The following is a 14,470-nucleotide window of genomic DNA, read 5'->3' as shown; positions in this document are numbered from 1 at the left end:
AGGGAGTACTAGAAGACTTAGAACAGCAGTGTATGTCAGCCATGTATCAGCAGTTTAATATTTAACAACCAGTACTGATGGACCAGGACATCCTAGCTTATATTAGCCTTGCATACATTACAAAACGTATGTTGCGTTTTTATAGCGGGTTGGTAGAAATGGAGACTTCATTGGTGTAAAATCACATTTGGTTCTTCCAAGCTGCTGGTCTCTGTCTGGCTATTTGATAGAAGGAGCAGAGAGGCCAAAGAGGAGACTCAGAGTGGTGTCCCTGCAATTGTGGATCTTGTCCACCGGATGGACAGCGGCAGGTGGCCTGAAATCATCCACATGGCTAAGAATCAGGTCTTTGTCTTACTCACCATTATATCCCCAGCACCTAGACCTATTTGAGACTCAATAACAAATGAATGATTAGAGGTGAATGACTAGCTGTTTCATAATAGAGGTTTCATTATTATTCAGGTGTGATGAGGCCAACAGATCAGGAGATAATTGCCATTGAAAAGAATGTGTTACTCACAGTTTCTAAGAGGAGGGAGCCCACAGGGGCCACACCCAGAAGCACCAGTGTTGGTCAAGAGGCAGAAGAGTAAGGGGAAAATGTAAGCAAGAACCTTTATTGTGGTTTCTGTGGGAAAGTACAAGTGAGACTGAGTAAGCAGCTTAGGATTGGCTAATTTGAATAACTTCAGTGGGCTTTGGGGTGTAGGGAATGTCTCCAATGGGCAAGAGGATAGTGGCCCCAGTGTGAGTGATAGGGGAGGTGATGGTGTGTGGATTTGGGACTGGCTAGTTAGCATATGAAAGGCATTCTACCATGATAGTCATTTACTATCTCTAGGAATTGACTAGTCCTGGGAAGGTAGTCTCTCCAGGATTTGCAGGACCCCAGATGTCAAAGTATCAGAAAGTAAAAAGGCATGATTAATACACTGGCCACCCTTGGGACTTCATGCAAATATCGCCTTTATTCTTTTTTTTTTTTTTTTTTCTTTTCACGGAACATGTCCACTGTTGTTTTGGTTTTTGGTGTTTTTAAAATTTCTATTTAAATTCTAGTTAGTTAGCATATACTGTAATATTGTTGTCAGGAGTAGAATTTAGTGATTCATCACTTACATACAACACCCAGTGCTTAACACAAGTGCCCTCCTTAATACCCATCACCCATTTAGCCCATCCCCCAACCCACCTCCCTCTATCAACCCTCAGTTTGTTCTCTGTCGTTAAGAGTCTCAAATGGTTTGTTTCCCTCTTTCTTTTCCCCCCTTCCCATATGTTCATCTGTTTTGTTTCTTAAATTCCACATATGAGTGAAATCATATGGTGTTTGTCTTTTTCTGACTGACTTATTTCATTTAGCATAATATACTCTAGCTCCATCCACATCATTGCAAATGACAAGACTTCATTCCTTTTGATAGCTGAGTAATATTCCATTGTGTGTGTGTGTGTGCGTACATACCACATCTTCTCTATCCGTTCATCAGTTGATGGATATTTGGGCTCTTTCCATAGTTTGGCTATTGTTGATAATGCTGTTATAAACATTGGGGTGCCTGTACTCCTTCGAATCAGTATTTTTATCTTTTGAGTCAATACCTAGTAGTACAGTTTCTGGATTGTGAGGTAGTTCTGTTTTTAACTTTTTGAGAAATCTCTATACTATTTTCCAGAGTGGCTGCACCAGTTTGTATTCCCACCAACAGTGTAAGAGGGTTCCCCTTTCTCCACATTCTCGCCAACACCTGTTGTTTCCTGTGTTGTTAATTTTAGGCTAACAGGTGTGAGGTGGTATCTCATTGTGGTTTAGATTTGTATTTCCCTGAGGATGAGTGATGTTGAGCATCTTTTCATGTGTCTGTCAGCCAGAACATATGGATGTCTTCTCTGGAAAAGTGTCTATTCATGTCTTCTGCCCATTTCCTCACTGGATTATTTGGTTTTTTTGGGTGTTGAGTTTGATAAGTTCCTTATAGAACCCTTTTGTTCTTAAAGGTCTGATGTAGGCAAGCAGAGATGTCTTCTTTCTTCTTTGCTTCTACATTTCTTTTTATACCTATGTATAAAATAAAAAGTAGGTATACCTATGTATACCTACTTGCAACATAGCACTCAATGATAATGATTACAGCTAAGATGTATTAAGTCCTTACTATATACTTAGCACTATCCTAAGAACTTTACATGCATCAAACCCAATTAATGTCCACAACACCCCCTGCAGTATGTGCAGTTTATATTCTCATTTTATACATGAGGAAGTAGGAGCCTTGAGAAGTTATATAAATTAGTCAAGGTCACATAGAATTGTGATGTGATGCTCTTACTCTCTCTACTATACTTTGCCTCCCATTAATTGCATTCTAGTTCCTTGCTTGTGTGTCTGTTGATGCAGCTAGTTTGAGCAGCTCAAAATGTTGGACAGTTCTCACCCGTGTATGTTCAGTCTCCATCAAAGTAGGCACCATATAAATTTTTGTGAATGAGTAAGTAAAGCTTCTATCACTGTTTGCTATAATTTGAGCAGCCTGATAAGCAGCCCATTGTTTAATGATGGAGGAGGAACTGTCCTGAGGGAAGGAGACCTGTTTTACGGCTTTCTGGTCTTTCTTTGACATTCTCTGAGAATGGAACTTGGGAAGAAAAGAAATGTATGCCTCTGCAAATGGTTATTTCTGTTCCGTGGCATTTGTGCCTTACTTAATCTGGGTCCCACAGATGCTTGCTTTGCAGGATATGGCCTTTAGAAAGAAGTATGTGAGATGTGTACTCTGTCCTTGGGAAAAACTAAGTGAATGTGCAGAACTTATTCCAACCCAGGAACGTTAACAGGAGAAACAGAGCTACCGAATTTGTCATATGGCAGCTTTCTTGATTGTCTCCTCTGCTTTATCTCTCTTCCAGCTTGTCACCAATCCTGTTTCAGGTGTGCAGGGAAAAACCCACTTAACTGCACAGCCTGCTGGCCTTCTCAAGTGCTGTTGGATGGGCAGTGTCTCTCCCAGTGCCCAGATGGATATTTTAACCAGGAAGGCGGTTGCACAGGTGAGTATGTAACATGCCGGGGCATGTTCCCTATGCCATGGTTATGTCTCTGTATTGCAGCCAGACTCTGTCATTGAAACTTTTGTCATACCAGGGCACTAGGTTTGGGCTGTACATCCTTATCTTGAACTTGTTAGGAGTAAAGGTATAGAGTGAGGGGAACAAGTGAAGTTCTATTCTTCCAATAAGGGAAATACAGATGAAGTAAAAAATTGGAGTCAGCTTTGCCCTATGCACACAGGGAGGGGTAGATTTGATGGTGTTGATCATGAAGCTACTACATCCAGGTTCTAATGCGGCTCTGTAGGACCAGGCATTTGGTTCTAACTCTAGAGTTCTCAGCTCCACTTCCCCTGGCTACAGCCTAAGAGAGTAGAGATGAAAGCAAGATATTTATTTTCTTCTTTGGTGTGTCGGTCCAATAAGTTTTTAACAACACCTTTATATTTCAGTGACAGAGATCCTAGAAATTACTGGTTGAGATTAGTTCAGGGTTTTATTGGAATTGACAAAATACTAAAATTTAAGCACCTTATTGTAGCGCTGTGTTTTCTTGTATCTATGGAAGAAAAGACAAAATACATCCTATCATGATTACCATTTTGTTTCTAAAATTAGACTGTTGAGACCTGCTTATATGCTTGTTATAAAATTGTATCACATGTCCTTACTATATACTTAGCACTATCCTAAGAAAGCATATAATAAGTGCACAAAATATTTTTAAATGTTTATTTATTTATTTTGAGAGACAGAGAGTGAGAACATGTGCTCATGAGCAGGGGAGGGGCAGAGAGAGAGGGAAACAAAGAGAATCCCAAGCAGGCTCTACACTGTCAGCACAGAGCCTTACACAGGGCTCAATCTCACAACTGTGAGATTATGACCTGAGCTGAAATCAAGAATCAGACACTTAACTGACTGAGCCACCCAGGCGCCCCAGTGCACAAAATATTTTTAAAGTAAGTTTATGCTTGCCAGGTTCATCTAGCCTCAAACTCCAAAGAGGAAATCCAATGTAAATGCAAATCTAGACTGAGGATCAGTATTATATTTCTTCTGGAATTTTCTTTTTTCAAATACCTTTCTAATCTCTCTAGGCCCTAGATGGGTTTGCTCTACTTTAAACACTCTATCAGGCTCAGTGGGAATGTTCCTGGTTTCTCGTCATTGGGGTTGTCCTTGAAAACTGTTGTCTGTCCTCTTGTGCCCTCACCCTGGTCCCACTGGCTGTCCTGTGTGTGAAATTGTTGGGGGGTCAAGTCTGAGTAGCTCTAACTCTCCTCCATCTATGCCTCTGCCCGCTTGCAGCCAGCAGATGGACGGTGCCCCGAGTTGGCAGGGCACCCGGGTGGCGGGAAATCTGGCGGGGAGGAAGAACTGGGAGGTAGAAATCATTCTGAGAATGCGAGTATCTTTAGGACAAGCGTTTTCCAAGTTAAGAGCCTCAGGAATGTAGGAGGGATGACGAGTGATGATAGCTCATGCGAGCCTTCTAATCAGCAGCTCACTTCTTACTTGCTTGCCTTATTTATTTATCTGTTTGTTTTATATATAACTCCTTATCTTCCCTTGGCTTCTCACCATGAGAAGTGAGAGGTGGTTGACTATACACGAAATCTGTGCCTGTGCTTTCCACCAGCTCTGTGCCAGAAGGGAAATCTTTGTCATCGGTTCCCGCAAGCGCTGCCCAGCTCTGGTCCCTCACCTCTGCTCCTCTTGGAATCAGACACGCTTAGACCTCCTCGTCCTTGGCAGAGAAATCCTTAAATCTCCTGCTGCCTGCCTTGGCAGCATCAATGCGACTGCAGCTGCAGCCTTCTTTGACTCCTCCTCGCCCTTATCTTTACCGCCTACACCTCCTGCGACTTACTTGTTTCCAGGGCAGTCCCCCTGAGTAATTTGAGCTTTCCCTGGGAGAAAACATAGCTTTGACATGGTTTTGTCTAAGGAATTGAACTTCAAACCTGGCTCACGATAACCTCCAGGAAGAGGGCTTTCTGTTTTTTTGTATTTTAATTAAGCGTTGCTGCTAACAGGAGGCATCCAAATTGTGGCCTGAAGGGAGAGCGTGGCTGGCATCTGACTCTAGTTAGAAGTATTGCTGTCCCTTGCTGTGTGTGGCTCCCCTTTGCCTGCCAGGAATTTCTGAGAAGCAAAATGTCACCCTCCTTTCCCTGTCTAGCTCTTTGAATCACACAAGGTATTTTAACAAGAGGGAGGGCGTCTTGCCACTCGCTCACCTGTCTGCTTTGTGACCTTGATCTGAATGAGCTTCCTTACTTCTATAGATTGGGGCTATTCCTGCTGGGGCTTCTGGAATGTGCAGCCAATTACTCCAGTTTTGATGGTTCTAGATTCCACCTTCTGTCCTTGGACAGCATTTTCATTGGCAGCAGAAACGTCATCTTTTGGTCGGGTCTGACGTATGCCAGGCTTGCTTAGGAATCTTCGAAAGATGATTAGTGTCGGAAGTCTGCTCTTGCTGTAATTTGTGGAAGTGCATTAATGTTTCATGTGTTTACATGGTGAGTGGCTCATTCCAATCCTGGCTCTCATTTCTCTCCCCAGAATGCCACCCCACCTGCAGGCAGTGCCATGGCCCATTGGACTCTGACTGTATCTCCTGTCACCCTCATGTCACTCTTGCTGGTGGGAGCTGCAGGACCAGCTGTAAAGAAGAACAATTCCTCAACCTGGTGGGGTACTGCACTGGTGAGTGAGAGCTCCTTCAGAGTCCTGGAAATCACAAGCCAAAGACTGGGGTTCTCCATACCAGGCTCAAGAAGCCTGTCTTGTATCTGGGGGAGCCTGGGTGGCTCAATAGGTTAAGCATCCCACATTGATCTCAGCTCAGGTCTTGATCTCAGGGTCGTGAGTTCAAGCCCTGCGTTGGGCTCCATCCTGGGCGTGGAAGCTACTTAAAAAAAAAAAAAGGGGTCTCTTCATATTTGTCCTTTGTCATCAGATGAAGAGCTGTTTTTTTGGGAGGCATTTGTCTCATGTCCGGGAACTTACTTCACTGCTTCCTATCAGAAATTTAGTAAATATTTGTAGATTTAAATAGAATCTTCTAATAACACTCTTGAAACTGCTGAAAAAACTTGGAACCTTATATTCATGAAGATTGAAGTGATGATAATAGCACCTTATGTGGTGCACTTCAGCTTAAGATAGCAACACATTTCTTCAGTCACTCTGAAGATTCTCCCTCTTGTCTACATTATCTTCTGCGTCTTGCTGTGGAGAACTTTTGCCATCAACCCTAGGCACAAAAATTTAGGGAGATTAACCTAAAAGTAAATCAGTTATCTCAGGAGATAGGATTTTTTTTTTTTCCTCCTCATTTTAGAACTCAGGTTTCAAAAAAGGTCTATATTAGGAAAGTAGCCTGGAATTTGGGTAATGATGAAGAAGCCATACTGTGTTTAGGGTTCATACATCCATTCAAATGACAGATATCTTTGAGTGTCTACTCATGGCTAGATGCCCAGAATACAGAAAAGAAAAGAAAAAAAAAAGGAAAGGTGAATGAGACAATGACCATGCCCTCAAAGAGCTTATGGTCTAGAGAGAAGAATGTATAGACTAGTGGGTTATTACATATTTCTTGACCCATTTCTCCAAATTGTAGGAGAAACTTAAAGAGATTTGCCTGCAACAGCTTTTGTCACATCTCTGACTGGCTTGATTGGGAGGCATTCTGAGATGCTGCTGGGAAAGGTGAAAAGGCTAAGATCTGGTTGGATATATGCTGCTGAGGTTGATCTGTCTGTAGGACTTGTCTTTGGGCAGTGATATGAGGTGTGGTCAATTATCTAGATCATAGTATGGAGCAAACACATTTAGTCTGGGACAGCATTAATGCCTCAGGTGTCCATTTTGGGGGGGAGCACAGCAAATTAATGACAACCCTCCAAGTGTGGCTGGTTGTGCCATGGTCCTGGGTGATCCATTCCTTTTTGCAGATGACCTTAGTTGATAGCTAGACATTGGGGTCCAGAATTTATATCCTAGGAAGACTAAACTGTCAACAGCAGGGCTACAGCCAAAAGATGCTGGTATTCAGGGAAAAACATAATTGTAAAGACTGCAAACATTTTAGGGGCAATGAAAAGTGGAAGCTCGGAGAGTCCAGGCTTGAGACTCATGAGATACCCCACAGCTGCAGAGTGTGAGCCTCTTACCAGTACTGCCAGCTATAGGCACGGCTGACTTGGGAAGTGGGCAGGTAGGAAACATTAGTGCCTACCCTTGAAGAAGAATCTAGGGATGGCAGGGGCTGACTGTTATTATAGTTTGTGAGCTTGAGTTCAGCAACCGCTTCTTTAGGATACAAAGGAGCAGTTACTATGAGAACTAAGAGGTTCTCCTGGTTTCAGTACATTAGTAAGTATTTACATAGAACCCACAAGGTGCTGAGTTGCCATTTGAGGGGACATGGATATCTTGCACGCTACTTAAGGAGGTGAACCAAAAACACAACTGGCAGTTAACAATAGTACAAAGAATCTTATGGATAATAGCACCAACAGGCAATATGGGTTATAGGAGTTCAGAGGCATAAAAGATGCGAAAAGCATTGTAGAGAAGGGAGAACCTAAATTCTTCCTGAGTCATAGCTAGGATTTGGTTAGGCAGAGGGAGGGTAGGCAGGATTTCTGGGTATGGTTCCATAGGAGACGGGACAGAAGGTAGAACATGTGGGCCATTTGTGGCCAGTGAGTGGTCCCACCTGGCTGAAGAGCAAGATTTGTATTAAGGCACATTAGATGAAATGATTGGAAAATTTAAGTTGGAACCAGAGTCTAGAGAATGCAGAGTTCTAGGCCAGAAAGTTTGAACTGAATCTTGTGGGTAATAGAGTCGTGAGAGTTTGGGAGAAGACTGTGCCTTGGCTAAGTTGTGCTCTGGGCAGGACACCTATAAGCTGTGGAAGGTGAACTAGAGCAAGGAGAGATTATAGTCAGAGAGAGGAGTTAGAAGGGCAGACCTTCATGATGACTTTTCTATTTCCAACCTATTCTGTATGTGGACCCTAAAAATTTTATGCTGGGACATATTTTATAAGTAAATGTTTATGTAAGGAAATTGGAAAAATTTAATTTTTAATGAGTTCTGTTCTCTCCAATGTCCAGAGCCCTCTTTGATAATAAATTAGGTTATTAGGAGTCACATAAATTTTTTAAGGCTAATAGGGGACCATTAGAATAAAGAATCATGGGACTAGGTTAAATGACTCTGGAAATCCTCAGCCCTAGAAGAACAGTCCCCACTAAAATAGGCTGCACGGGACAAACCTTGTCTGTCCTAGGAATTGGGTATAGTAAGTGAAAGTTTTTCAGTAAGGTAACCATTGTGTGGTGCTTAGAAATCCTTTGTTGAATAGATACTGGTGTGTCAGTGCTTGTTACAGAATAATTTGACCAGTAATTTCAATTGTTGATCTTTTCAAGGAGTGCACTGACCCCAAAGTTTGCTTTTTCAAGAAATATATATCCTTTCCATAGTCTTCACACTTCTCTCTGTAGCACCGTAATGAATTCCTTCATTTACAGCTTCATCAAACATTTTTTATACATACACTCCATGCCAGGCACCATGCTGGGCCCTGGGGATGCCCACATGAATAAGATATGGTGCTTGTATTCAGGAAGAGTACAGCAGAGTGAACGAAGGACATATGTTTGAATATGATGTTGCTATGGAGAGGAGGCAAATCTGTGGGGCAGGACCCTAACCCACACTGGGTGTGGGGGAGGGTGGGTAGTAAAGGCTTTCCAGAGCACACCATAACTGAGATGATTTTGAAAGATGAGTGAGAATTAGAGGGGTTTGGAGACTTGGAGGGGAGAACATTCCAGAAAATGGGCCAAAGACTATGATCTGTTCGGGCACCAACAAAGAATTAAGCAGAATGTCAGCCCTGAGTGTGGCAGTCATGGTACCTGAAGCAGAAGGAAACAGGGCCAGTCAGGAAGGCCTCGTATGTTATGTTTAAGGAGAATATACTTTGTCATCAAGGCTGTGGGGGTCTCTTGGAAGTTTCTAGGGAGGGGAAGGTCGTGGTTGCATTTCTGTGAAGAGAAAGATCCACCAAAGATTGTGTAGAAGACAAGACTGGGGCAAAAGGATCTTAAGAGGTAGTTGTAAGAAGTCAGATCAGAGAGGAAGCCCTTTAATGAGAAAATCGCTGAGGGGATGAAGACAAGGGGGTATGGCTTCACTAAGAATTAATTATATATTAGGTCGACCTGTGTGAGATTGCTGGGTTTTGTGCACAAATGATCAAATAGTGGCAAGTTTATATGGTTCAACCTAATAGAAGCAATAGAGAAGTCAGCAATATCTCAGCCCTGGAGACTAAGGGAGAGGGAATTTGGGGGATGATTTTCAAGGTTTCTGGGCAAATAAATTTGAGGAGTGGGAGTACCATTTACTAAGGGCAGGAAATGGAAGACAAGGGGTTTGAACTGGACAAGTTGAATTTGGGGTGATCATTGGACATCTAGGAGTAGCTGTCCATGAGGAGGTGGAAGGTTTAAATGAACACCCGTTTCTTTCTGTAGCCACTAGGAGCTCATCTGCTATTTTTATTTTACCCTGAACCTAAATTCCTAGAACATTTTTTTGAACTCAAGTGTGGCTTTAGTCAGGTCATAGTTTACCTCTGGAACATTTCAAGGACTTTTATCTAAACTCAGGAAGGTGTTAGGGAGAGCTCTGTGATGATAGACAAAGCAGAAGATAATCCTCCCCATGCAGTGCCATCAGTGAAATGCATGTTACCATCGTTGGGAAATTCTAGCCCCTGGAGAAGAACCCTCTCTGTTCCCTCTATCATGTGTGAGCTTGGCAGGGTGGTAGGATTTACTCACAGGATTTATTCTCTATCTGAGCTGTACCTAAGATCATCATCAGAGACCTCTTAATTGCACTTAGCTGTTTAAGAAAGAAAATTACATCTAATCTATCACACAGACAAGAATAAACACATCCTGGGAACAGGTCCAAAACCTCAATGTGTTATCACATATGGAGATGTCATATGTGTGGGGTTTTTTTGTTTTTTTCCCCCTGCAAGCTTATCAAAGCAAATATATAGTTTGTGAGATTTACACCAGGGCTGAAGGTTTTCAACAAAGATAAATGAACTGAGGTGAGAGGCAAGAGTGGACAAATTGCAGCAGGCATGGTTCAGTGCTATGGAAACAGGCTTTTTCATCATAGATTTTTGTTGTTGTTTACATTTTGCCCACATGTAAACAACATTCTCCCAAATTTCAAAGCTTGAGGTGCCTTCTCCACTTGTCTTTCTCAGCTAAAACCTTTTCCCCTGTTCATAGAAGATGGTGAAAATTAAAAAGAAAACATGAGGGGACAATATCCAAATGCAGAAGCATTAAAAAAATGCTGTGGGTTTTGTGGAATGCCTGATGGGATGGCTATACATTTGAGTTCTTACATGGAAGAGGAGATAATACTGAGAATAATATGGAGAGGGGGAGACCTGGAAAATTATAAACAGCTGATTTGTTAGGGTTGTACAATTCTGGGGGATTGAATTTTGTTTGTTTAGGCAGTAATGACAGAATGTAAGCAAAAGAAGACAAGTGTCAGTAAAGAAATATTATTCTGAGCATTTTCATATTGTTTTCCATGGGACTCAAGTTTTAAACAATGGTTAATAGGTATTGCATGCAAAAAAAGACTTCTGGCTAAGTGAATTTGGGAAACTCTCAGTTAAATAAAGTGAAGCACTATTCTTTATTGCAGAATTTCTTAGAACCTTAAAAAAGCAGATGTGCATTGTGAATTTCTAAAATGAAGGAGACTGGACACCATTTCTCACACATTTCATTGCAGACCCTTCCCTTTATTTGTTATAGCCTCTCAGAGCTAATGAGTGTTTTGCAGAACAGTCTTTGGGAAGTCCTGCAATGATTTTAACATATTTGACAATTTATTGGCACTTCCTAAAGGTAAAGTGAAATAATGAACCAATACTCAGATTATGGATTTCCTTTCCCTCCTTTCTTCCCTCCTTCCTTCCTTCCTTCCTTCCTTCCTTCCTTCCTTCCTTCCTTCCTTCCTCCTTCTGTCCTCTGGGCAAGCAGAAGGTCACCAAGAGTGCTCAGGTTTGCCACTCTCTTGCTTGTTGAAGAGCACCAAAGAGCAATCAATAATCATCTTCCAGTGTTAGGTCTGAGGAGTATTTGCTCTCTGAACCTGACTGAAGCCATTTGTGGACTGATTAGAAGCCCTGTTAACATCTTTCTTCCAAATCATAAAAAGAAAAACTTTTGAGTCCCTCCATGATTTCCCCCATTTATTGTCATCATTTCTGAAAGATGGGAGCCCTAAAAAAATGGTGAAATGTTAAAATGCACAAATTAAAGGAGCAACAAATGCCTGTTTTAGAATAAGCTGATACAACTCCAACATCGAGCAATGAAAACCCAAGTTCAAGTGGAACATAATTAAGGAGCTGGGAAGAAGCCCTGTGTGAGCCAGTGTGCCGGCTCTCTGCCTCCATGCACCATGGCTTGAAGCCAGAGGTGAGAGCCAGTTCTTGTTTGACACCAGCTTCTGCATGTGGGGCAGGTGCGTTAGCACTGCCCTACATCTTGCTGTAACTGCTCCTGCAACTACAAACTGAAAGGAAGGTGAGAGAAACACACTATAAACATGTAGCAGTTACTACCTTATTTTGATCATCAAAATCCTGTCCATCTATTCCCCATGATTCCATCCTTTCTAGGACCAGCTTCCTCTTGGCATGACCCAGTTTTAATTCCTGGTGGGCTGATTGTTTCTACCAGTTACCTAGTACTTGGCATTGACTAGCTCACGTTTCCTGTGAGTGATCTTTTCGTGATATCTAATAATAGGTGACTGTTCTGAGGGCTTCTTATGTGACATGCATTGTGCTAATTGCTTTGAATGCATTTTGCCATTTAATATTAACAATGATCCTCCAAAGTAATACTACTGTTACATTTGAAGAAACTGAAACACAGAAAGGTAACTAATTTGTTCAAAATGACAAAAGTAGGAAGACAGGGCCAAGATTTGAACTTAGTATGATTCCAAAATCTACATGTTTAACCATTTTGTTGTACTCTACGGTGCTAAATATAGTTTTACAACAATAGGGACTCAAGAACAATTTTTTGATTAGTGGATTAAAAGGTGGATTAAAAGGGACTGGCGTAACAGGATGCGATAGAGAGCATTGTTGGGGAATGTTCCAAGAACTTCCTTGTCTGTTTCAAAGCTAAGGAAGCTGTTTAGAGTGCCACGTACTCTTATTGTATATATTCTTATAAATACATACACTTTAAAGAAAAACATTAATGCACACTGAAATTTAATAATTTATATCATTCTGCATTTATTTTTTTAAATATTTATTTACTCATTTTTGAAAAGCACAAGTTAGGGAGGGTCAGAGAGAGGGGGACAGAGGATCTGAAGTGGGCTCTGAGCTGACAAGCTCACAGTAGCAAGCCCAGTGTGAGGCATGAACCGTGAAATCATGACCTGAGATGAATTTGGACACTCAACCGAATGAGCCACTCAGGTGCCCCGCATTCTGCATTTGCTTTAAATGTTTATTTATTTTTGAGAGATTGCAATAGTGCAAGAGAGGGAGAGAGATGGGGGACAGAGGGTCTAAAGCTGGCTCTGTGCTGACAGCAGAGAGCCCAGTGCGGGGCTCAAACTCACGAACCAAGATATCATGACCTGAGCTGACTGAGCCACCCAGGCGCCCCTTACTTTAATCTTTTTCAGTGGATACGTTGCATTTTTTTATAGTTGTAGTCAGCACCTATGTATTTCTTTGTTCATTTCTCTTAAATATCACTTTAATTTATGTATTTCTGTGTGTTGGCAAATATTGGAAGAATCCACATTATCATCATTTGTAATGGCTAACTGGTGTTCCATTATGTTTGTTTTCCTTAATTTGAGTGGCCATTTCCTATCGTAGAGCTGGGCAGTAACCAGCAGGGGGTGGATTTACTGCCTGGGCCATCAGGGGTTAAGTATGAGATGCAGGGTTTCAGCTGGGACTAGGTCTGTTTCTCAAGTTATTGTTAATAGTAACATTGGTGTGTTTCTGGAGTTTTATACTTTTCAAAACATTTTCTCATTTATCTTTTCATTTGATCGTCCAGGAAACCTTGCTGTAGAGGTGGGAATTCTTATTCTGTGGGAATTCTCAGTGCAGTCATCACTGTACTGGCACATAGATGATGATCAAGAAATGCTGTGTAAATACATGACTCGAATCTGGCGCCCTAATGATTACGATAATCCCTTCTAATGCTTCACATGGTAATTATGTCAAGGGTCTTTCTTCTTAGTGTGACCCATTTTTTGCTTCTTATCTCTTTCTTGTTCGCCTTCCACTTCATTCCATCTGGTCCAATTCTTCTATCTCTATATTTTTTCAATTTTCTAGTATCTTTTTTTTTTCTTTAAACACTTGCTGCTTTATTTTCCTTATCTTCTTCTTTGGCAATTCACTTTCTTTTCTTATTCCTCATCTTGTCAGCCTATCTCCTATTGCTTGAACTATGAATTGCATATCCAGTCTCTCTCCAGAACTTTCAGTGATTGTCTCTCCCTTGTTCTCCCAATTTGTGTTTTATTTAAGAGACCACCCTGTCTGTTGAAGGATGATTGAATATTTCAAGGTGTTTCTCTTCTTTACTTTTCCTTCCAGAAAAAAAAAAAAAAAGAACATGACCTATGCTTAAATTGGGGCCTTCCTAAATTAAAAAAAAAAAAAAAAAAAGGAAGAACTTGTATATTCTCCTTCATGTGACTTCTACTAAATAATATCTTACCTGGATTTAGTAATAACAGAAAGACCTTACTTAAAAACCTTCTACTTGGCAGGGCTCCCGATGAAATCAGGACTGTTGTTGTCTTCATAAGAACTGCAGGCCACAGTCTTCTCAAAGAACACAACTGAATTTAGACCCACAGGTCATCCTCTCAGTACTAAAGATAGCAAGATTGCTAAGGCTGCACTTAGCCATGTTTCTTACACACATGTAAATCTCTGTGGTTTACATGCTATAGGCAAAAACAGTGATTTAGATGTAGGCGTGACCATCAGTACCAGTGTCAGTTCTGACTGGGCCTACAGTGGATAAAGAATAGTGGCCAATGGGGGCGCCTGGGTGCCTCAGTCGGTTGAGTGCCAACTTCAGCTCAGGTCACAATCTCACAGTCCATGAGTTCAAGCCCTGCGTTGGGCTCTGTGTGGACAGCTCAGAGCCTGGAGCCTGCTTCGGATCCTGTGTCTCCCTCTCTCTCTGCCCTTCCCCGGCTCATACTCTGTCTCTGTCTCTCTCTCTCTCAAAATAAATAAACAGAATAGGATAGAATAGAATAGAATAGAATA

General features: G+C 41.6%; 1 protein-coding gene across 1 annotated transcript in view; it reads left to right on the top strand.

The window, feature by feature from the left end:
* The window catches only part of FRAS1 (Fraser extracellular matrix complex subunit 1), a 429,797-nt gene that overhangs the window by 237,011 nt on the left and 178,316 nt on the right, over window positions 1–14,470 (top strand). The window contains exons 19-20 of the mRNA XM_019466685.2: window positions 2,911–3,051; window positions 5,623–5,766. Coding sequence (XP_019322230.2) covers window positions 2,911–3,051; window positions 5,623–5,766 — 285 coding nt within the window. The remainder of the gene's footprint in view (window positions 1–2,910; window positions 3,052–5,622; window positions 5,767–14,470) is intronic.

Source organism: Panthera pardus, unplaced genomic scaffold (genome assembly GCF_024362965.1).
Source record: "Panthera pardus isolate Hobbes unplaced genomic scaffold, ASM2436296v1 HiC_scaffold_13, whole genome shotgun sequence".
NCBI lineage: Eukaryota > Metazoa > Chordata > Mammalia > Carnivora > Felidae > Panthera > Panthera pardus.
The sequence above is the reverse complement of the archived record's forward strand: the minus strand, read 5'-3'. Positions and strand labels throughout refer to the sequence as shown.